This window comes from Mastigoproctus giganteus, chromosome 1, assembly GCF_048544385.1.
Source record: "Mastigoproctus giganteus isolate SK-2022 chromosome 1, ASM4854438v1, whole genome shotgun sequence".
NCBI classification, from domain to species: Eukaryota; Metazoa; Arthropoda; class Arachnida; order Uropygi; family Thelyphonidae; genus Mastigoproctus; species Mastigoproctus giganteus.
The window spans coordinates 221,105,945-221,131,798 of record NC_143575.1 but is presented as its reverse complement, the minus strand read 5'-3'; the positions used below and the strand labels follow the sequence as shown (position 1 = coordinate 221,131,798).

Genomic DNA, 25,854 nt, shown 5'->3' with positions numbered 1-25,854 from the left:
TAGTGTAACAAACTGTCGCTCCAAACACTCTGCACACGTTATACCAGTCAGTTATAGAGTGCTGTGTCCATTGGTATTTCCAGTACTAAAAAACACTCTTTTTATTCTTCCAGTCACATAGCTCTCTGAGGAGCTGTTGTGGCCACCAACAAATTCCTCCAACTGCATCAATCATGTGCTCTAGGAGCGGCATAGCAAAGTGTCATATCCAGAAGTTCACTAAAGAGACATCAGTTCTAAAATTTTGCACAAACTCAGATTGCAACATAATTTGTTGTTCATGTCCATATAATGGAAGAATGCATTGCCTTTCCGGACAGAACATGAAGTTTGGCACACTTTTATGCAGACAACGAAGTATTGGCCTATATTCTCCACCTCTATCATGTTTTCTTTTTTCTTGCGTGACGCTAGTACATCTTGGGGTATGTTCAAAAGATGGTGCTCACATTGAAATGCAACTGCAGTGCCTTCTGCCAAGATGGCACTTCTGTAGAAATCTTTCAACAGCATTACATAGGGTAAAATTTTTAGACTTCTATTCTCAAATATCAGATTTCTTATTTTTAGCTGAAGGTACACCACATGCTACAGTGTATGTTGCATGAAAAATCATTCAGCACTACATAAAATTAGAGTAGCTAATATTTAGTCTTTATTAAAAATCATTTAGAACATAATTTTTTTGTTTTTATCGCATTCATATTTATTCATATATCATATTTTTAGCATCCACTATAGTGCCAGTAGTGTACTCTCGCACTCTAGCGTTCAATAGATGCTGTAGCACCAAAAAATGTCTAATAAAAAAATTCTCATTTTCAATTCCTTCATCCATTTTTTACTATCTACAAGTACATAATAAACATTACGAAAATTTGGTCCCTGTTTTAAGTGGAATTTTCTGGAACCAATTATCCTCGGATAATGAGGATCCCCTGTACTAACGCTTAGTCTATAGCCACTTAATTTTAATTATTAGATATTTAGTATAGTAGGTACACTATGTACCATTGCATCCCCCACAGTGAGAAAGAAGATCGATGTGTGTGTGTGAGAGTAGGAAATTATAACCTAACAGAAAATGTAAGAAAAAAGCATAATAACAATATAAAATGTAAGAAAAAATTATAAAACAAGAATGAGAGAAGAGAGGGAATGAGGATTATGAGTGGTTAAAATTGCCTGCCACTCCCCACCTCACGGATTGATGATGGGAAGATGGCCATAGTGGCCCCCTGCCTATACAAGCAAACACCATGGCATTGCTAGCTAGCTGGTGTTGTGTGGAACGCTGACACTAGCCAACAAAGGGTTTATCCCTTGGCCAGTTGTAGAATAGAGTGCCAACACAGACACAAATGCTCCAACGTAGGGATTCTTTTCCTATGATCCTTTATTCCTACCACCTAGGTTGGTTGTTCTCTCCCTCCAACCTTCGCCTGGTGGGTAACCCCAATTCCACTTGCCAACTCCCATCCCTGGGGCAGGATGGGCATTCTACTGTGGGGAACCCTCTTCTGTCCCCCCTTTCAACTAGGCAGGCACCTTTACTACTGCCTCCTTTTTCTCTCTACCACTTTAACCCTCTCCTGAAACTTTTTTTTTTACTTGTTCTCCCTGTCTGTAGCTTTGGCTACCACAGTTCACCCCACTAGTGCTTTCATATTTCCTACTGCTCAGCCCGCCTCCTCATGGCATTGGACAGATTTCACACAGAAAACTAGGTTTCTGTGTGAAAACACATGCTGCTAGGTTAAGAAGCCAAATGAACAACACAACAAACACAACCCCACACACTAATACTACACGAACACTCACTAACTTATATAATCTGGCCTTTACAGTTTTGTATTCATCACATTGCATGATGCAGAGTTGGGGAAACCCCCAAAGCCACTTTACAATTAACACTATACACTATGTCCAACTTCAAAGTCACAGAACTAACCTTTCTTTTTCCTCATTTATTCTTTCAACTTCCGTTTTCTGGAACAACCATCCTTCACATTTCACATGTATTTCCTGAAAATTATACACTATACAGAAATTCAAGTCTAATGTCATCAAGTATCGTCCTTCATTTTCTCAACCTTCAACCTATGCATGGTACTAAGTACTATAGGTTCTAATACCTTTCTTGTTTGGGATTTTCATTCAAAAAAAAAAAAAAAAGCTTATCATTAAACACCAAATCTTTTACAGTTAACAATGAAAAAGCATTTCACATTATCACAAACAAGGTAATCATTAAATGGGCCTTACTTCATCTTTGTACAGCCAAAGTCTTGCATCTTCTGTCCTAAGACGTAGTCGCACACATAAAAAGTCAAACACCTGCTTTAATGTGGCCATGCGACTAAATGATGCCAAGTATGCTAAATACCTCTTTGGTATTGCTGGAACATGACTTGTATATGAAGCTGGTGGACTACCTATAAAAGATACTCATAATTTAAAATACAGAACAAATTATTTCCTTCAGAGTATCTTAGAATGCTTTGGTCCCTAAAATAATTTGCATCAAGTCTTGTAGACAAGGAAAGAGAAATATTATCATAGTACTGCAACATAACAAATTCGTATGATATACATTGGTGTTCAAAGAAAGTGCATCACCCCTTAAAATTGTAATTGTCATCCGAATAACTTAAGTATATGGCAATATTTCTTACAGATTGCATCAGATAAGATCGACACACATAGGTGATGACCTAATATTGCATCAGCTGTTACTTTCTGCTTTATAAGCACGCTCTGCAAGAGTTGCAATCATTCCCTGCTTGTGTCAGGATGGAGAGATGTGTGCAGTTGATGCCACGAAGAAAGAGTGCTATTGTTGCTTTATGTGAGGAAGGATGTTCCCATCATATTGCTTATAGAATGTCTTGTAATCAGTCGACAGTGAGTAGATTTCATTCAAACTCAAGAATACTGGTTCTGCTGAAAAGAAAAAAAAGGAACTGGATGCAAACGAGTCTCTACACCAAAACAGGACTGCGTTTTGAAGCTCTTATGCCTTAAAAACCTTAAAGCTTCTTTGTCTGAAAGATAATGGGAAAATATACAGGAGTGGTAGCAAGTGCAGTAACAGTCAGAAGACCTCTCTTCAAAAATGGACTTGTAGCCCATCGTCCTAAGAAGAAGAGGCTCCTTCTCACACAAAAATTGAAAAAGGCACGATTAATTAGGTGTAAGAAGCATGTGAAATGGACCCCCAAGCATTGGAAGTCAGTTATTTTCTCGGATGAGAAGAAATTCAACCTGCACGGCTCTGATGGAAGAAAAACGATCCATCATAGATGTTGTGAAGAATACCATCCAGACTGTATGGTGTCTACAGCGAAATTCCCTGCCAGCCAAATGATATGGGGGTGCATTTTGTATCGCTGGATAGGTCACCTGCAGTTTATAAAAGGTTTCGTAAATGCCAATGGATACGTGGCTATATTGGAAGGCAAATTGCTGCCAACTATTAGAGACCATTTCAACCTGCCAAGTAACTGCATCTTTCAGGGCAACTCTGCTCCTTGTCGTCGGGCGAAAAGTGTAAGTAGACACTTTTGTAGTTACTTTAGCTTCATTTCTGCATTATAGGTTCAACAATAATGTGTTTACATTTGTTACAGGTGAAAAAATGGTTGGAAGAAAGGTCCATTACAACTCTTAGCTGGCTAGGAAACAGCCTGGACCTGAATCCTATAGAGAACTTTTGCATCGTTTGGAATCTGCAGTTGCCAGAAAGAAACCAAAGACCCTTTGTGAACTTCAGGAAGCCATAATTTGTGTTTGAAATCACGAAATATCAGTTGATTATCTTCAGAAATTGATCTTGTCAATGCCTCGACAGTGTGCTGCTGTCATCAGGGCCAGCGGCAGTTCTTTTTTTTTTCTCTGTTAGTTGTTGGCGCATCGGCTTCTGTGGCCATAATGCACCTCCCAAGGTTTTTGCACTACTCTGATCCAAGCCTGAGGTGGGATTCGAACCCGCGACCTTTGGGTTGCCAGGCAGGCACTTTACCCACCAGGCTAGCCCGGTCTGCCAGAGGCAGTTCAACTAAATATTAGTTTTTACCTGGTGAACTTTTCATTTTGTTTTCCATTTAAAATGATAAACTGCACACTGAGGGCTTCTGATAACATTTCAGCCATAATTGTCATGTTTTCCAAAACTGTTGTATAAAGTTTGCAAATGCTCATTTTGGAATATTTTGAGAGCACCTGTCAAATATTACTTAGCTTTGCCTTAACTATTAATAAATATCTTTTGTTTATATTTCTATTTGTGATGCTAGTCATTACTGTAACATACCATTGTGAAAAAGGGTTAGAAATGTGAAATTCCTAGGTGATGCACTTTCTTTGAACACCAGTGTATACTGAATTTCTAATTATATGAACGGGCATACTGGTATAAGAAAATACTAATTTGAATCACTTTATGTAATCAATTAGGCTTCGCTCGTGTGTGTGTGTGTGTCCCTCCTCTCCCACCAAACAATTTCGAGATTCTTAGCATAAACGTAACTGTGAGTCAGTTTCTAAATAACATGAAGTGAGAAATGTAATATCCTATAGATTCAGGATTAGTTGCTAAACTAAAATTATGTTTAAAAAAAAAAAAAAAAAAAAAAACTAAAGTTAGACCTATTTCAGTTTTGTTTAAAACTCATACAAATATGCCACACGTATCATTCAATATGTGGATTACTCAGAATAAAACATCAGGAGAGCATTGAATACTAATGCAGATTCTAGAGTTCTGAACATGAAATTGGTTCAAAACAGTTAAGAGAAATATATACATTATCATAACTCCCACTGACAAAGCAAAGAAAAATTACAGTATTATTTGCAAAAAAAAAAAAAAATAAAAATAAAAATAAATAAATTAAATCAAGAAAACTTAATTATACATCAGTACTACTTACCAGGTGTCACAGGAGCCAATCCAAACATCACTGCAAACAGTTACTTGACTTACAGAAAAAAAAATTAAATATCAAAAATAACATCACCAAATTACCATTTGTACATTTACAGGCACACCCCGACTTATGTAAAGGTTGCATTCTGCAGAACTCTGCATAAATCAGAATTTTCCTAAAGGCTTATGCAGCACTCACAACTATGCTTGCTGAATTTGATCGAAGCAAAAAAGAAATGTTCAACAAACATGTAAATAGAATTATTTATTAAATTTTTTTTTATCTCATGCGTAGGAAAAATTACAAAAGTGTGCAATTACAAAAATTTCAATATTATAAAATTACAAAAAAAAAGAGGAGACAGCATAACGTCAGCAAGTTTTATCTTTCGTGCATTGGTGCAAGAATCAACGTCTCCAGCTGATAAGTATGCCGCTTGTAGAGGTTTAGAAGGAAATGTAGCAGGGGGTTTTTTCGAACACATCACAAAATTTTCTCTGCTGCAGAATCGGCACAAATGACTTCACTGCATACTTTAATGTTGTGGAAACCAGCGCGATGCTTGAACCTATTAAACCACGTTGCTTGCCACGAACTTGACTTGGGGTTTGCCATGCTTATCCTTAATATCTCCATAAATGCTTGTTGCTTTTGCTTGAATAGCCATTAGATTCAGGGTCACTCGCTTCTGAATCTAATTTTCCATCCATATTATTAATAGCTTTTTCTCTATGATATAACACAGAACGCTGTTTTGTGATCACTGTTGATTTTAAATGCGTTGATCCTTTAACATGTTCTTTTATAATCGCATTGTCCTTTGAATAGCATTCACTGTAGAAGCAGCAAGGCCTAATTCCCATGCAATAGATGACAAACTTTGTACTACTTCTTAACCATTTTCATCTTCATTTCTAAGATGAAAATGGTTAAGAAGTAGTACAAAGTTTGTCATCTATTTTGTTTCATTTCCTAGCACTGCCACCACTTGCACTTTCTGTTGTTCGCTTTCCCTTCATCATTGTAATAAGTAAATAGGAATGAAGAGAAGATTCTGAAAATTTATTTATGTTTCTTATATGATTGAAGATTTCAGTGAAGGGGAACATGTCACCAAAATAACATAAAAACGCACAATTCTAGTTATCGGGATTATCACAAATGCAATAAGATCGAGTTTACTATCCGTATATAAGAGACTGCACTAACAGAAAAGACCAATAAAGCTGAAAGTGCAAATCGTTTTTATTGTTTTATGATTGTGATCTCCAGACATGTTCTTTATAAAAATATCAACAAAGCTGTTCAAAATTGATTCTTATAACGGAATATATGATAACGATGAAAGGGTAGTGCTCCATTGTAAAAATGACCTTTTATAGAGATACATAGCTTAGTTATATAACGAAAATTTCAACCTCCAAGATCTAGGAACAAATTACCAAAAAAAAAAAAAACAACATTGTGCTATTGGGTTCACATTGCTATGTTTTCATAATACCTCCATTTATTCCTACGAGATGTAAATTGCATTTCCACGATTAAGTTTGCACCGGCTGGCAAAAACTTACGTAAAGTCGAATTTACAGAATTTGAGTATTGTGTAAGTCGGGAAGTGCCTATACCAAAGCTATACAAAGTTTTGGTTTATTACTTCTCCAGTAAGTTTTGGTTTATTACTTCTTGTAGGGATAGGTAAGTAAAAAATTGGTATATACAATTTATCTAGTTGGCAAAATGGAAATAAGAAAAAGACTACATCGTACTTGAAGTGAATAAATTTGTTCCTAATACAAAACTTGTAAAAAAAATATGTAATAAAAGGACAGTTATCAGAAAAATGTCAATCATTTCATTTGTGTTTGTTGTTGGGGCTAACAACATGAGGGCTGCCAGGGCCACACTGTGTCTACCAAATGGCTTAATTAACTTAATTGTAAATTTCAATCATATTTTATGGTACGGTACAGTTTAGTTTAGGTAAGTAAAAAGTCCTTCCATATTAGCATCATCTCCCCAAGAGTGTGAAACAGTGCCAGTGATGGCTATACATTTTTAAGTGACTGAAATGCACTTCAGCAGATATCTAGCAGGACAGGACAACCTATTAATAAATGATGGCAAGATGTGCATTCGGGAGCACTGACATTCATTAGGAGGTGCTGGCGAGTGAGATGTGTATGCTTAATCTTTTGCCTCGATAATATTACTTCCTCTTTCCTGCATTTTTGGAAGCTCGAGGGCCTGAGTTTGGGGTTTTATTTGGTAAAGTTTGTTTCTTGGTTAATCTCTCTAGATCAGTGAACAGCCATCATAACTTTGGTATATGATTTGGTATATATTTTATTTGGTATATAAAATTGGTATATGATATTTGAAAAGACTGTGAAGATGAAGTATATGGTTCTTTGACTGTAAGGTCTGCTCTTTCATTTCCTGCTTTGACAGCCTGTCCTGGAATTCAATAGAATTTTATAGTCTGATGGGTGGATTCATCTTTAATATTAGTAGGCAAATGATGCAAGAAAACAAGCTTATATAGCATCAGCAAAAAAAACCCGCCTTCACCCATCCATACTTTTCAAGTATTTGTCCAGTTCTTCCTTGAATTTATTCAAACCATCCACTTTTTTTTTTTTTTTTTTTTATATATGAGAACCCCAAACACGAGAGGTATTAGAACCTATAGTACTTAGTACCATGCTTGGGTTGGAGTTGAGAAGACGAAAGAAGATATTTGTTGACATTGGACTTGAACTTCTGTAGATTGTAATTTTCAGGAAATACGTATGAAGGAAGGTTGTTCCAGAAAACGGCAGTTGAATGAATAAATGAGGAAGATGAAAAGTTGGTTCTGTGGGTTTGAAGTTGGACAGTAAATGGATGTTGGCTGGTGGCGGCACGTGTTCGGACTGTTTTGAAAGAGAGAGCAGGAATTACAGAAGCCAATTCAGAAGAACAGTGCCCATGGAAGTATCTGAAGAAGAGGCACGCAGCAGAAACAGTACGTCTATGAGACAGCGAGTGGAGAGACTCTGTTAGGGATGAATCATTAATTAACCTAACTGCCCTCTTCTGAATGGAATCAAGAAGCCTGAGAGAGGTTTTGGGGGCACCACCCCAAATGTGGGAACAATATTCCATGGCAGGGCGGATTTGCGATTTATACAGAGTGAGCAGCTGTTTGGAAGAAAAGTAACGCCGAGAGCGAAAAAGAAAACCAAGTTTTTTAGATGCAGAGGAAGCAATTTTTGTAATGTGCTTGTGCCAAGAGAGATTAGAAGTCAGGGTAATCCCCAAAAGAGATATATCATTTTGCCTAGAAATCAGAGTGTCACTAAAGATAAGCATAGGAGCAGAAGAATCCTTTTTGCGAGATATAAGACAAGACTGAGTTTTAGAAGGGTTGAAATCAACTAAGTTGTCTTTGCCCCACTGGAGAATTACCTGAAGATCGGCATTTAAGGAAATGGCAGCAGATTTTCGAGAACTTGAAGCTGATTGAGCAGGACAAGATTTCTCAAAATGGAAAGTTGAATGCAATGTGCTATCATCGGCAAACCTATGGATAGGATTTCAGTCAATGGAAGAAGGTCATTGATATACAAGAGGAAAAGAGTGGGGGAAAGAACTGAACCTTGGGGGACACCGGCATTAGTGGAGAAGTTAGAAGACAGAGAGCCATCTACCATCACCCTCACAGTGAGCGATCAGAGAGTAAACTGGATAACCAATTACTAAAAACAGTTGGCAAACCATAAGATGGAAGCTTGTTTAGAAGACCTTTATGCCAAACACGATCAGAAGCCTTTGAGATGTCAAGAGCAACTACTTGTGTTTCACCGAACCTTTCCATTGAATTAGTCCGTAAATGGGTAACATAAGCCAGAATATCACCAGTGGATCGACACTGACGGAATCCATACTGGCGATCGTTGATCAGATGGAAGGTTTCTAGGTAGTTTAAGAGTTGGTGGTTAATTGATTTCTCCATTACTTTAGAAAGAGTAGAAGTAATTGCAATGGGACGATAACTGGATGGGAGGGATTTTTCACCCTTTTTAGGAACTGGCTGGATATGAGCAAATTTCCAAGCAGAAGGAAAAACACCTTTGGAATAAGAAAGTGAAAAAAGGCGGCAAAGAATAGGAGTAAGTTCAGGAGCACAGATTTTGAGAACAAGTGGAGAAATACCATCAGGACCTGGAGCTTTCTTAGCATCAAGATTCATCAAAATCCTTCTGATATCCTTTTGACGGAAGACCACAGGAGGCATTGAATGGACCGTGTTGGGAATGGTGGGAGGTGTTTTACCAAGTTCATTAATACATGAGCTGGAAGAAAAATGGGATGCTAGCAGGTCAGCTTTATCCTTGGCTGAAGTGACAACAGAACCATCTGGTTTGGACAGAGGTGGGAGCAGAGATGGGCAAAAGTTGCGGCCAATAGTTTTGGCAAGAGACCAGAATGCTCGGCTACCATTAGGGCAAGAAGCAAGTTTTCTACTCTTAGCCTGTTCAAACTCTAGTTTGGACTGATTAATAACTGCTTTACAATTGTTGCGAGTTTCATTTTCTGCGTAGGCAGAAAATGAAACTGAAGAATTAGGAACAAGCCAATTACGATATGCAACATTCTTCTCTTGGACAGCCTTAGCACATTTATTGGAAAACCAAGGTTTAGATAAAGGACGAGATTTTAAAGTGGAGTGTGGGATAAAGGATTCCATTCCTGAAAGAATAATTTCACTGACACGATCTGAGCAAACGTTGACATCAGAAGTTTTGAAACAGTAATCCGACCAAGGAAAAGAAGTCTCTCAGGTCATCCCATTTTGCATTCTTGTAATGCCAAACAACACGAGGTTCGGAATAGCTATGAGATAAAGGTTCCATTGGAGAAGAGACAATCACCAAGTTGTGATCTGAAGTGCCTAAAGGACCTCTCACTTCGACCTTGTACTTAGAAGGGTTGTTTGTGAGAAAAAGATCAAGCGTATTGGCTGTATGATTACGATTGTCCGGTATTCTTGTAGGTAAATGAACAATCTGTGCTAGGTCATTAGTAACATTCAACAGCAACTTCCAACAACAGATGGAAGCAGGTTTTCCAACAATCAACAATCTGCTGGCTGAAGGCAAACTTCCCCACATCTGTTCTGCAACCATCCTTCCTCAACTTATGTCCCCTCGTGTGTGTAGTCTCAGCAAGAGGGATGCCATTAACATTTAGCAGGCAAGTAACTTAGAATTTATGTTTTATTACAGGATTAAAGAAGTTGGTACTTCTTATAGCAGAGACAGCACTAAGAGGGTCAGTGTATATCAAGGTGGGCACAATTCAGTTTAGTAATCTGATCAAGAGCTAGGTTGATAGCACAGATTCAGCAGTGAAGATACTGCATGCTACTGGTAAGGATACTGAAATAGTGAAAGACTGCTGCAGCTCCTACCACAGTGTTAGTTTTCAATCTATCAGCATAGATTTTGCAGGCAGGCCTGAAAGTTAGAAAGAGAATTAGTTGCACATAACTGCTTAATACTGGGAGGAGATAAGGTATTCTTTCCGCATTGTTGAAAACAATGGAGAAAAAATACCTTGAGAGAATATCTCATCACAGATTGCAGTAATACTGATCCAAGCCAACCGGGCTAGCCGGGTGGGTAAAGTGCCTGCCCAGCAACCCAAAGGTCGCGGGATCAAAGTACTGCAAAAACCTTGGGAGGTGCATTATGGCCACAGAAGCCTATGCGCCAACAACTACCAAAAAAAAAAAAAATATATACTGATCCAAAGCAGCTCTGGTGGGTTCATGTCCTGAAATATAATGCTTATTTTGATGGCCCAAGTTTGAGCCAGTTTCTTAAATCTAAGTGAAGCATATCAGTTAATTTCAGTTGCTATTATAAATTTAATCCTATACATTATTATACAAGCATTTCCAATTAGGATAAGAAGGAAGAACACAAATTTCTGAATCATGCTGCAAGAGTAATTGTGGTGCAATAGAGGTTCAGAAAACTCCTGGGTTTTTCAGAGCAATCTTGAATGGTCTTTAATTGCTATAAAGTACTTTTTCTTGTGGAGTCATCTGGAGCTCCACAGTCTAAGCACGACCATGATCAGAGCTCTATAAAGACAAAGTAGGGTGTGTGAATCAGCACACTATGATATGGATCAGACAGACTGGAGTATATTTAATTTCTTTAAGCAGATGGTGCAAAGATAATTCACATGAGCTTGAGAGTTTAATTTCTTATCTAGTATCATTTCTACAAATTGAACAGTATGAACAAGAAGAATCAGTATGTTACTGATTTATAGTTCAGGAGCAGGATGGAGTGAGTGGTTTGCAGAAGTTAGTGATGATGGATTTTTGTTCGAAAAGCAGTAGCCATTATGTAAAGTCCAGGATTCTATTTTGTCTATAGCAACTTGAAGCTGTCTTTCAATAGTGTTCATGCTCTTCAATTGACAGAAGATGGTCATGAGATCTGCATACAAATAAACTTCAATGGTTTTTGAAAGGTCTGTGTACTGTTCACCCAGATCACAAGCAGGGGTTGCCCTCAATACAGAACCATGCAGGACACCCTCTCACTGTGATGTGAACAGTATGTTCTGATATTGAACCTGAAAGGTGTGCAGTTTTAAGAAGTACTGTATTTGAGAAAGGTGGCCCTTAGTCGTAACTAATCCATGCACTTAACTATACTGTGATTCCAAGTGGGGTCAGATACTTTCCAAATATACATTAGTTATACGAGACAACATTTAGTTATAGTTGACCCTAACTAAATGAAGCCTAACGGCGCTGTAGATGGATTCTTTTTTGAGAAGTACATCTAGGGGAGACCTATTTTTATGGAAGGCATACCGATGATCAGCATTGTGGAAATAGAAGATTTTGTGAGTCTAGGAAAATATAAGAGAAATTACCAAAGCTAAATGTAAATAAGGCACCTTGGGGAGTGGGATCTATCCAGTTATATTGAGAGAGGCAGCAAAAGAGGTCAGCAAACCTTTAGCAAACCTATGAGACTATCCTTGGATTCAGGGAGGCCTATGAACTGGAGATGTGGAAATGTATCCCTAATTCACAAATGAGAACAAAGAGTGACATGAGTAATTAAGATCCATTAGTTTGGCTTCTGTTCTAGGCAAAATAATAGTCACTGGTTAAAAAAGTAATGCAGGACCATCTACACAGAAATGCAGTTATACTGCAGTCACAGCATGGATTTGTTAAGAGATGATCATGTCTGACCAGTCTGATTGGATACTATGACACAATAACAAAGGAACTGAATGTGAAAAATAATTTTGACATCATACAGTAGACTTTCAGAATAACTAACGGCACCTTCGGGGATTCAAGATGCCATTATTTTGATTTTTCCGTTATATAGAAAGTTTTATTTTTAATATATTTAATGCAAAAATAATGGGGCTAAATAAGAAATAGAGAGATTAAGAATGCAATTTTATTACCTGTTAAAAAAAAATAATAATAAAAATAAACATGTTGACAATCCAATGTTATATTCTGCCATTAATACACTCCTACTTATGCCGTTGTATTTTCTTTATTATATTAAGTTTGTCACTAAGCTTCAATGTTCTTAATTATTCTTCTTTTCTTCTCTGTATGAGGTTTATTAACTTTAGGAGCCACAGTGAGGGGTTTTTAATTTAAAATAAATGTAAAATAGTGCTATAATCCGTGACATCAGTACACAATTCACTTTCAAAACTGCGAATTTAAACAAAAAAAAGTAATCACGTGACTTGCTGTTTTCTTTTTCCCGGCACTGCAAGACATCTGCGCTGTATGTAAACACATGATCTCAATGTACCATTATTTCGACAGTCTAGTGTATATTTAGATTTCGACTCTCTGGAATTGGGTCTTAGATGAGTACCTCCAGATGCAAGGTGTGGAAGGCACGACCAGTATAGCTTATGCTGATGACTTAGTTATCCTGGTGTGTGGTGAATCCCGCCGGATGCTTGAAGATCGTACAGCTGCTGTTTTAGGTCAGTTGTTGAATTGGTCTTTTCAGCATAAGCTTGAGGTCTCAGCTGAAAAATCTGTGGCAGTTCTCCTGAGGGGACGCCTCAGTGGGACTCGCCCTCCTTTATGTCGTTCTGGTGACTTCTTGCTTAGAGTGGTTAAGAATACTAGATATCTGGGTGTTGTCCTTGGTGAGCGGCTTTCTATGGTAGCACATGCTGCCTATGTCAGAGACAAGGTGAAGCGGTTATATGCCAAGCTCCGGCGAGTTACGCGTGTTGAATGGGGTATAAAGGGGTGTGCCCTCCACCTTCTTTATGATAACATCTTTACCCCGATTTTGACTTACGCTGCTGGGGCTTGGGGAGGGTGTATTGAATATTCTCATGTACGTAGAATCTTGTCTTCGGCACAGAGGTTTGCTCTTTTGGGCATAACCCGGGCTTGTAGAACTGTGTCCACGGATGCTTTGTGCGTCCTTGCAGGGAAAATGCCTGCAGAGTTAGTAGTGGCGCAGTTTGCGTTGCGATATGCTCTTAAGCGGGGAATTACCAGAGTGATTTTTGGCGTCCGGTCATGCCCGGTGGGGCAGCTGGTTGTTTTCCCTGGTATAACAGCAGAACGGGGGAGAATCAATGATGAGCTGAGTGCTATATGGCAGTGCCAATGGACAAACTCTGAGAAAGGTCGACATTTGTATGCCTTTATGCCCTCGGTCCATATTGTGAGTAGGGAGCGATGCTCCTGGCTCCGGTTTGGGTTTGCAGCTGCTGCTGTGCTTACGGGGCATGGCCTGAGGTCAAGGCTGTTTCGTTTGGGGTTGTCCCTTACGGAGTTCTGTGAGTGTGGAGAATCTGAGACTGGCCTTCACATCTTGCTGTACTGTGCTTTATATGAGGACTTGAGAGCGAGGTTGGACTTTGGGACGCTCGCTCTCATTGAAGGAAATTTAAGTTATATTTTTGTAAATAATGAATTTCTTTGTTCCTTCTTAAATTTTGCAAAATTGGCTTATAGTCGCTGCCGGGCGATGCCCGGGTGGTAGTAGTGACCTACCTCCTCGTGGTGGGGACGGCAACTTGTGGTGTGTGATGTGATTGCCCATCCCCACTGCAAGGCTAAATGGTCGAATAATAGTTTAATTTCGTTGATTTTGAGTTGACCATATTGGTCTTAATATATTGGTTTTTATTTTAAGTTAAGACTGATGTATTGAATGAGAATTGGTTGCATATGGATGAAAATCCGGGTGGCAACTGAGATGGAAGCTCACTCAAATGAAATGAAATGTACTGAAATCGCCACCCTTGATTTGACAGCTGCCTCTAATAGCAAATATGTCCTTGGTCTCTTTGTAGACTTCAAGGGGGCCTTTGACACCTTATGGTGGCAAAGTGTCCTCGCGAGGTTTCGGGAGGCCGAGGTTTCCATTCCTTTATACAGGTTAATATCAAGTTATTTCTCAAACCGTAACATTGTTGTCTCCTCTGGCTTTGAAGTTGTAAAGAGACAGGTTACTCGTGGCTGCCCCCAGGGCTCTGTTCTGGGACCAATTTGTTGGTCCGTTGTTCTGGATGGGTGGCTCACTCAAAATCTACCATATACACATAAAGTTGCTTACGCCGATGATTTGGTCGTTCTCATCCTTGGTAATTCCAGGTTGGAATTGGAGGAACGTGCCAATGAGGCACTCCTTGATCTTGACTGCTGGTGCCAACTGCATAAGCTCGAGGTCTCAGTCTCAAAGACAAAGCAGATGCTGTTGAAGGGGCGGCTAGCTGTTAACAGACCACCAACCGTAAAACTTAATGATAATTCTATTGGCCTTGTAACTTCTTTCAAATATTTAGGAGTCATGCTGGATAATAAGCTAAATTTCGTCCAGCATGCGAAATACTTGCTAAAGAAAATTAAAATCCTCATTGGCAAAATACTTCATATAGCAAGATGTACTTCTGGTTTAAAATCCAGTGTGCTTCGAACATATTACAGATGCATCTTTATCCCGATTATTGTCTATGCTGCTGGTGCTTGGGGCCGTAAATGTACTACAACTATGGTTGCAAAGTATCTTATACAAGCGCAACGTTTTTTCCTTTTAGCAACATCACGTGCTTGCAGAACCATTTCTACCCCAGCCCTGTTAGTTTTAACTGGGAAATTACCAATTCAATATGAGGTTATTCAAAATTTTCTTATGTTCCATAAAAGTCGAGGTATTCTTGTCCAATTGAACCAGTATTCTAACAATTTGGATCTTACCTATAAGGAGGAATGTAAAAGGTTGACAGCACTCTTTAAAGATTCCTGGCAACAGGATTGGAATCTTAATACAAAAGGAAGAGTAACTTATAGTTTTAAACCTACAGTAGAAATTTTTACTAGGGATAACTTTCCCTGGTTTACGCCAGGTCTATATCTCACCTTTCTTCTTTCTGGGCACGGTAGCATTAATTTTAAGCTTTTTCATTTCGGTCTTGCTAACTCTCCAAACTGTTTGTGTGGTGAATTGGAAACAGTTCCACACATAATATTAGACTGTCCTTTATATGTTGATTTACGGCTTCCTTTTCAATTAATAACAAACGTGTTTGATGTTTCTGAGTTTCCTCTTTTGGTTTCCTCTTTGGAATTGTTTGGGGCTTTTTCAACTTTTGCGGATAAGGTTTTCAAACGTCGGAAAATCTTAATGTCAGATAGTTCTTAGATAACATCGACACCATTAGGAATCTAACTCTTGTGTTTTAGGTATAATAATGCACAGTTTTTGTTTTGCCCTGGTTGGGGTGGAGTCTTTCTTCTTGTACTTCTGTTGTAAATGAGATGTCTTAGCTCGTAGTTAAATGTAAATATGTAACAAAGTTTTAACTCTTCTAGAACTTTTGTATTATATTGTAACTTACAGTTATTACCTGGTTTTGTTTTTGGGTTCCTGAGTCTGTTCTGTGTTTGTTTTCTAGTTTTGTATATATGTATATCTCTTCTCAGAAATTGAGATTTTGTAAATTTCAGCCCCATTCGGGCTGGTGGTTGATTCATTAAGTTAAATGGTAAATGTAATTATTTACTTAAGTGTTGTTCCAATAGTTGCTGAATTTTGTTGTAATAAGTTAATTGGTGTTATTGAATCAAATTTAACTTAACTGTAGTTGAATATACTTACTTATTTTTGCTTTCAATTGGAAGATTTTATATAACAAAATATAAATAATATTTTGTAATAGTAAGAGTTTTAAAGCAATATTTGTTGAAATGTTTTTAATTATTTGCCACTAGTGTTGAGGAAATTCTTTTTTCCTCTTCTGTTTCCTTTTCTAACCTATTTCTTCCATTTCTTTCTTCTAACTATTTTCCTACTAAGTCCTTCCCATTTATTCTTGATGTTTTGCATCAGTATGAAGTATAGTTATTCCTGGCTGCCTCCATGTGGCTAGGGACGGGAGTCTGGGGGTAGAAGGAAATTGCTTCTGCCCCCAGACTGCGAAATGCCAGGAGCCGGCACACAACATACAACAGAACACACACTTACACACAGTAACGGGTTCAAACATTTTATTAGTTGTTCTTTCCTTGAAAAGTTTTTTTTTTCTGCCGGCTCAGCGATATGCTTTTAGAGTACACTGCGGTGTATAGGGGAAACCCTGGATCCCGCCTAACAAACACAAATACTTGAATACTTGTACTGAAATCGAAACTGATATTGTATCATATAAAAGACTGCCATACAAATTGGAGCAGTGTGGCATTAGGGGTAAGTTATTGCTACAGATAAACAAATGGATAAAGGTTGAGTGGGAGAAGATAGAGAGTAGTTATCAATAGGCACTGCTCTTCTTGGACTAATGTTACTAGTGGGGCCCCCGGGTATAAGAGTGGGGTCCACTGTTGTTTTCAATATTTATTAATGATACTGATAAAGGCATGTCAGGCTTAATGTCTAAGTTATGCAAACGATACAAAGGTTCATAGTGTTGCTGTTGTTGTTGGGTTTAACGACACAAGGGCTACTAAGGCCAAATTGTGTCTGTTCATTGTTAATTCACAAGAAGCATATCATTAGAGATGTTAAATTATATGCTTCTGTACAAGACAATATGTTTTAGATACAATAAAAGTTCTTAAATATTTTCTTAGCTGACCGGGCTAGTCAGGTGGGTAAAGTACCTGCCTGGCAACCCAAAGGACACGGGTTCAAATCCCATCTCGGGTTTCGATATTACAACGGTCCCGTACTCTCCAATTGGACCTCACGGCCATGATACACGAAGGAAGCATGAAAAAACTGGTTCCTTTGTGTATTGCTTACATCATAAGATAAAAAATATATATATATTTGCTTAATTTCCTAAGAAATGAAATAAATCAGGTGATATATTCAATGTGGAGAGAGACTGAAAAGTGTTTGACCGGATGGTTGAATGTAAGGGACAACCAATCAGAAAATGACGGACCGTAAGTTGCGTCTGACAGGATGAGCACTGTGGTGGGTTTTCTCCCAATAATAGGAACAGATGAGAGTGTCCAATTCTGAGTCTTGCCAGTACCATTTCCTCTTGCCTGTTTCATCGGAAGCCAGAGAGCCACAGCTTTGGATCTTTTATCTGGTAAAGTTTATTGTTGGTGTCACTTTTCCAGATCTATGACCATTTATTGTAGCACTCTTTGCATAGGACAGACTTATAGTCAGCATAAGGAACCTGAAGATGTAAAAGAGTGGGTTGAGGATATTTAGCGGCAAAGTCAGCACTTTCATTGCCCAGAATGCCAGAATGGCCAGGGATCCAGCAAAAACTGATTGGACACACTACAGGAGAATAGATGGGAATGAATCTGTTTCAATGTATAATGAGAAGAGGGGAAATTTTTCCTTATGGCAGGGACAGCACTGAGGAAGTCTGTGTAAATTATGGCAGATGAGGTGGAAAACTTAATAATCTTACTAAGCGCTGCAAGCAAGCGGTAGTGTGGATGAAATTGTACATAAAGGAAAAACTGCCGCAGCACCTACCATACTGTCAGTTCTAGAACCATATGTATAAATTTTACAGGCATTGTTGTTCGTAGTAGCATGAGATGAATGTAACTGTCTGATATTGCAGGGAGGTATAATATCCCCCCTCCGGAGAAAGTGTATATCTTGAGAGACAGACACATACATCCAGGTTCATAGTGTAATTAATGACAATTATCAGGTTATGAAAATGGCAATTGAAGTTTAACATTGACAAATGTAAGGTAATGCACACAGGTAACAGTAATCCAAAACAATGTATCAACTGTGTGATACAACAGTGAAGATGGAGAACAAAAAAACTTGGAGGTACCTGCACAGTCAGGTTGCCATGATAGCTCATGGGGTTTTTTAAATGACATACAGGAATTTTGCCAGCAAGGATAATAAGGCAATTATCCTGTTGTATATGGCAATGGTTAGATTGCATCTTGAGTACTGCAAAAGGGTCTGGAAGCCTCATCTTAGGAAGGATTTTGATCAGTTGTTGAAACTAGACACCTGAAAGGAGAGTTGATTAAGGTGTTTAAGGCTCCAAATGGAATGCATATGCTAAATGCTGATAGCATCTTTCCTTTTGATCAGACAACACACATGGGGCAGTGGGTATAAATTTAAATTAAGGAAATATAGTTGCCAGATAGATGTGCAGAAATTTGCTTTCAGCCAATAAATAGTTGATTGGGGGAACAACCTTTCATCTGGTGGTGTGGGAGTGAGTAGTATGAATAAATTTAAGGAGCAACTATGCAAATTATTTGAGCAGTCAGAAATGTCTTTCTTTTCATTTTTCTTCCTGTTGATGCGTAAGCTTTCTTTCTTGTATCATTTTCACTACAAATTACTAAAAGAATTATTTTATTTTTTTTTTAGATCCTCATATATGCAAAATACATAAATGAATTAAACAACTGACTACTTTAAGAATGGGATTAGATACATTATATTTCACAGTGAAGTAGGCATGCTGGTGTACACTGCAAGTGACAATGAAATTTCTAACAAAAGAAAAGGGGGGGGGGGAAATCTATTAAAGTGATGATCATTTGAATTGTAGAACATTATAGTTTTGACTTTTGATCCGCTGTTAATTGATCAAAATTTTAAAAGTATGAACATGAGAAAACTAGATCTCTAACTTTTGGTAAAGTTTAAATTAAGAGTGCATTATTTAAAATCTATTTAATCTAATAATTAATATTAAGAAAGTTATTTATTATTTGTTGTTATTTGGTTTTTTTTAGAAGCATTAGCAACTAAGGCCATATTACTCCAGAGATATGCGGTGGTCATTCCCTGACTTTTCCGCATCTTCCATATTTGGTGGTCACGGGCTCGAACCCCGGTCTAATCAAGAAGCGTGTACTACGACGCACTGCTGCTCCTGCCTACCTGGCTATGGAAGCGTATTAAGGAGGTAACTCGTAACCTTGGAGTTGCATTGTTAAAAAAAAAAAAAAAAAATGACAAACTATTTCTCATATGTGGTTAAATAAAATAAATCTGCAATCATTATCAATCCAACGCATGATGGAGGCCTCCTCAACAATTATGAATGGACCATAATCTGCCACACTGACAGGTTGGCAGATCAATCGTATTTAGCAGTCAGAGGCTTAAACCCTAGTCTACTCAAAGAGTGTATGCTATTGCACTTCCGCTCCTCGTCAGTTGCCTACAGAAGCCGAGTGGTCATATACTTAACTAAGTACTCTGAATAGGATGTTACATTCTATTAAATTGACTAAAGTTAATTAGAATTAACCACTGGGTATTAAGTACTGATTAGGTGGAATTAAGAGTGATTAGACAAAGATCTCCAGGTGCCATAGTTTTATATTTCCTTGGGGAATTTGGGAGAAGTGTTAAGTAGAATTTGTTCTTGGGCTCAGTGTTAGCCTCAGAACTATTTATTATGATTTCCTGAGGTCATTGATTGGATTTTGTCTGAAAGCATCGGGTTTCTTTTATTAACTGGTTTGAGACCCTATTTTTGAATAAGCCAGCCTGACTTTAATCTACTTGTGTCTATTGTTTTGGTTTATGTTGTTTTCTATAATTACAATCATAAATGCTTCTTTATATAATTTCCATCAAATATAACTATTGCTAAAACTTTCAACTTTGACACACTGTCCATGAGTGGAAGGCGGGATCTGATTTTGTTATTCTTCTGTTGGTTAAATGCAATTTGTGCACTTTGATAAACAGTCTCCAATTATTCTGTCCAAGAAAGCACAATTAAAACTCCCACATGTAGTATATAAATAAGAGCTTTGGTTGCAAGAGTATTAGAATTTGGAAAAATGGGGGGGGGGGTGTAGGCATTTTGGCTTTTGAAAATCTGGTTATTATATTCCTCCAGTGGAACCTGTAACCCCTAGAGGGCACGTCCCCAGGTTTGCAGATTAGGGAATGCCTCCCAGATATGGGTAGTAGAAGTGAAATTAAATAGCTTCCACAGGCCAACAGGTACTGCAAGTCTGTCCCACACTGGGCGGCAGCAAACAGTGTCATTTCTCCATGTTAGGGGTGGCTGAACTTATATAGCGGAAAACCACTTCAGTGACTCATTTTCCCAGGACATTACTAGGTTTGAAATTATATATGTATAGTGGACAAACAGTATGAAAATGTAGATCTATCACTCAATGACAATCCCACTGAACATGTCAGTCACTTCAAATACCTGGGAAGCACTATCACGGAGAACTTAGACCCTAGAAAGAAACAAGAATTCGGACTGAAATTGCCAGAGCAACCTTCAAGAAGATGAGGACACTTCTTTGCAATGACAACCTCAAACTGAAATTAAGGCAACGTATGGTCAAAAGTTACATCTGGTCTGTACTTTTATATGGTGCTTAGACATGGACTCTCAAAGCAAATTCACTGAACCAGTTAGAGGGGTTCGAGATGTGGATACTGCATTGTAAGATGATGCGAATACCATGGACTGACTTAGTAAACAACAATGAAGTCCTTCGCAGAGCAAGAACATAAAGAAAGTTCTTGTTTATACTCTGGCACGACCACCAAGCCAGTGGAGTTTACAATAAATCATCAAAACAAACATTAATCGTATTTAGCAGTTACGGGTTTGAACATTAATCATATTTAGCAGTCATGGGCAGTCCACTTAAGGAGTGCATGCTACTGCACTCCGTGCTCCTGACCACTCGGCTACGTCAGGCCTTAAAAACTACCATCAAATGTAGGAAAATCTCTTATCTTGGCCATATTCTATGAGAAGAGAAATATCATCTCCCTCAGTTGATAATAAAAGGCAAGACTAAAGAAAAACGGGGGATTGGTAGGAGGAGAACGTCTTGGCTGCATAGCATTCAACAATGGACTGGCATATAAAATGTAGAAAAACTATTCAGACTAGCGGAAGCCAGAAATGCTTTTTCCTTAGTCAATGTCCAGGGGACAGAGCAAGGCACGTGAAGAAGTTATTATTATGTTGTGCTTTCATAATTTTTGCTTTGTTCACTTATTGGGGTTGCATATGGAACATATATAAATTGGTTGTTGTTGTTGTTGTGGGGGTTTGATGGCGCATAAGCTACTTTGGCTATAATGCACCTATTCAGTTATTATGTGAATATATGAGAAATTCTTGCAATGTCAGAAAAGGCTGAAATCAGAAATGATTAGACTCCAATTTGCTTCAGAAAGTTGAAAAATTCAGGAATATTTGCATTGTCACCAATGACATTCTCTAGAGTTACTGGTTTCCGAAGGTTAACCAATGATAGCAGGGTTGTATTTCTGTCTTGTTTATAGTATGGGCATTCAATGAGAATATGTTTAACAGTCAGATTTACAGAACAATGTGGATACTGGGGTGGATCATCTCCCGTGAGTAAATGAAAGCGAGTTAAATGAGTATGACCTATTCTTACTCTTGAAAGGACTATTTCTTCTCTTCTTGATGTACGGATACTGGAATGCCAAATGTTAGGATCCTGTTTAAATTGAAAAAGTTCATTATTTGTTTGAGAATGCCAGAGTGCTGTCCATTCTGTTAGACATGTGCCATGAATGATTTATGAATAGTCTGATGCTGGAACAGGGATATTTATTAAATCTAAGGTAGTTGGATTTTTTGCAGCTTTATCGGCCAGTTCATTACCATGAATTCCAGAATGTGCCGGAATCCAGCAGAAGGTGAACAGTTGGTGGCGCTCTTCAATCTGCAGTAAAAATCTTCTAATTTCATTTACAGGGTGAACTTTATCTGAGGAGTTACATAATGCCATAATTGAGCTGAGGGAATCAGTGTAAATAACAAATTTTAATGAAGAGTCAGAACAGATCTTTTCTAAGGCTAGTGTAATTGCATATAATTCTGCTGAGAAGATACTGTATTCAAGTGGAAGGAATGCCGAAAAAGTGGTGTTTGGAAACATTGTGGCTGCTCCAACGTTTCAGTTGGATTTAGTTGTTGTTGTTGTTGTTTGGTTTTTAGAAGCATTAGCAACTAAGGCCACATTGCTCCGGGATATGTGGTGGTCATTCCCTGACCTTTCCGCATCCTTCGTATTTGGTGGTGACGAGCTCGAACCCCGGTCTAACCAAGAAGCGTGTGCTATGCACTGCTGCTCCTTCCCACCAGGCTACGGAGGCACCTAGTTGGATTTAGAGCCATCTGTATAAATCGGGAAAAAATCAATATATCTATGAGTGTGAACTGCATGAAGTTATCTGGTATTTGATGCTTGTAGAATATTCTTTTCCCATTGGCAGAGGTGTTACAAGTCGGTAGAACAGCAGGACTCCATGGTGGTTGAGCGAAATTTACTACCTGTTGTACAGAACAAATGGAAACATTCCAAATCTGCATCAGTTCAAAGAGGCGAAGACCAGCTGGTTTTACTACACTAGGTTTATTTCTGTAGATATTTTCTAATGGCGTGTTGAATAGATATGGCTGAATGGGATGCGAGGCACAACTTTGTATTCTGACAGCATACTTCAGTAACAAGGTTTTCCTACGTAATGTTAGTGACGGCTTATGAGCATCAGTGTAGAGGCTATGAGTTAGTGTGATGTTCTCAATGCATCAAGTGCAATCCTCAAGGCACTGTGTTGAACTGGATCAAGCCAGCGCAGTGCGCTTGCTCTGGCAGAACCATAGACAGGAGCACTGTAATTGAGACGGGATCTGATTAATGCCCTGAATAACTGAAGCAGGGAGGTGCGGTGTACACCCCATATTAGGGAGGATAAAGTTCTAAGTATATTTAACTTTTTTATACAGGAAGTACGTGCGTTTTTAATATGATCTAAGAAATTTAATTTGTTGTGAAGGATTAATCCTAGAAATTTGATGTTAGTAGTGACTGGGATGGAGACATTGGAAATTTGAAGTTCAGGATCCGGATGAAATTTTCGTTGTCTACAAAAATGGATTGCAACTGTTTTCTGCTGAGAGAGTCGACAGCCGTTCAGGCTGGCCCATTGTTGTATTTTATTTAGTGATATCTGGAGCTGTCTTTCAATAGATCTCATGTTTTGGGAATGGCAGAAGACAGAAAGGTCATCTGCATAAAGGTAAGTCTCAATTGTGTTTGGAAGCTGTTAAGTGATGGAATCGATTCTAAGAGCAAAAAGAGTGGCATTCAATACTAATCCCTGTGGAACACCTTCCTGAATGAAAGTTGCGCAGAGGACATGTTGGTATCTCACTTGGAACGATCTAAAATGTAGATAATTCTGAACAAATTTGGGAAGGTTGCCCCGTAGACCAAGAGCGTAAAGATCACTAAGCATGCCATGCCATCATGTGGTGTCAAATGCCTTCTCTATATTGATTGAAACCAATACTAGATGCTCATGCTTAACGAAGGCATTCCGAATGAAAAATTCAGCCTTGACCATGATCTCCAAGCATGACCTGTTTTTTCGAAAGCCATGTTGACTATGGCTCATTAGATGTTCTGACTCAATGATCCAGACAAGTCTACTGTGGACAACTTTTTCAAGTATTTTTCTGAGGCAGCTTGAGAGAGATATTGGTCTATAGCTATGGGGATCCATCATGGACGCAAAGCGGGTCCATGATGGATCTTTTCTAGGCTTTAGGAATGCCAAAACAATAGAATGATGCCAAGAAGCTGGATAAATATTTTATAAAAAAATGCGGTTATAAAAGAGCAGGAGGCGCAAAGCTTTCATCAAGGTGTTGCAGCATGACATAATAGATGCCCATCTGGTCCGGCAGCGCCACCGTGGGCTGTTTTAATGGCATGTAAAAGTTCAGAATATTGCAGCGGTTTGTTATACGGTACACTGCAAGTAGTTTGGAAATTAATAGTATGCTGTTCTTTACTGTTTTTAATTCACTGGAAAGATGTAGTATAAGCAGATGCTGTGATATTTCAGCAAAGGTACTTCCCAAAGCATTTGCTATATCCAAGGGACTTAATAGATCTCACCCATTCCAGGAGAGGATTGGAGATGGTATGGTTGGAAACTTACCAGATAGATGTCTAATTTTTTTCCAAATTATTTTGCTGTCAGTGTTTCTGTTGATGCTGGATGCAAAGCAGGTCCATGATTCTTTCTTGGCTTGCCTTTGTATGAAATGTGCTTTTGTCCTTAATTTTTTATAATTTATCAGATTGGTTGTGGTTGGATATTGTTGATACAAATTCCAGGCTTTATTTTTTACTATTGTGCATTCTTCATTCCACCAATAATTATAATGTTTTAGGCCAGGAGGATTTGATAGTGGTATTGTGTCTTTGGCCACATTTAGGAGATGCGATGTGATGTAATCTATCACATCATCAATAGTCTAGAGAAGGATTTTTCCTCTTAAAGGATACTGATGACTGGAATTTTGCCCAGTTTGCTCGGACAACTTCCATTTCCTGCGAGGTTGAGTTAGAGGAGTCTGTGCTATTAATATGTTGCATACAATTGGGAAGTGATCACTGCCCATAGGATCATTAACAACACTATGGTCGGCACCAGTACTGGAGAATAAATGGAGAGATCTATTGCTGAGGTTTGTGCAGTTGGAAGCTGAATGTGAGTGTGCATGCCAGTATTGAGTAAGACGAGATTTAGTGCCTCTAAAAAGCTTTCAATGTTAGTGAGAGAAATGAAAACGAAACAGAAAGGTGTCTTTCCTTTCTGCGCCTTTGCCTACTTCCTGTAGTGTCAAAGAGCTACTAGAGTAGAAAATGAGGAAAACAGTAATCAGAACAAAAAAGAATCTCTATAGGGCAAAAGCTCTTTGAAAAGATCGCTTTATGAAACGGACTATAACTGCTTGGCCACGGAATGCTTGGCACCCGTGGCCTATATAAATTGGGTGTCATTCCTATCTAGCGGGTACTGTGCTGTTGAACGTTGCCCACATAAATTTTTATTATTATTTTTTTTTTTTTTGGATAAACTGCTGTTTAATAGAGATTTAAATTTAGACCCTTCATTCAATGCAAGCATCAGATGGCTGGACAAATTTAAGTTTCGCCATGGTATTCGACAGTTATCAATCCAGGGTGAGAAGCTAAGTGCAGATAGCGTAGCAATTTCTGTTTATCGTGAAAAACTATAGACAGAAATAGCTGATCAAAGTTTGGTTAAATACCACATATACAACTGCGATTAGACTGGCCTTAAATGGAAGGCACCATCTCAAAAGCCACTGGGATATAAGATGCAAAAAGATCCCATCACTATAATGGTATGTGCTGATGCCAGCAGTACTCATAAATTGCCTTTGGGTGTTATAGGAAAACCAAAAAAGCCTAGATCATTTAAAAATATTAATTTAAATACTTAGCCAGTTAAATATTTCTCATGAAACAATGCATGGATGAGCCAAGATATAATTCATGATTGGTTTCATAAAATATTTGTACCATGTGTAAGATCACATTTGG

At 38.3% G+C, this 25,854-nt stretch overlaps 1 protein-coding gene across 1 annotated transcript in view; it reads right to left on the bottom strand.

Annotated features, from left to right (window-relative positions):
• Positions 1–25,854, bottom strand: part of Usp32 (Ubiquitin specific protease 32) — an 837,997-nt gene that overhangs the window by 428,560 nt on the left and 383,583 nt on the right. The window contains exon 17 of the mRNA XM_090368859.1: positions 2,266–2,435. Within this exon, the coding sequence (XP_090224985.1) occupies positions 2,266–2,435 (170 nt within the window). The remainder of the gene's footprint in view (positions 1–2,265; positions 2,436–25,854) is intronic.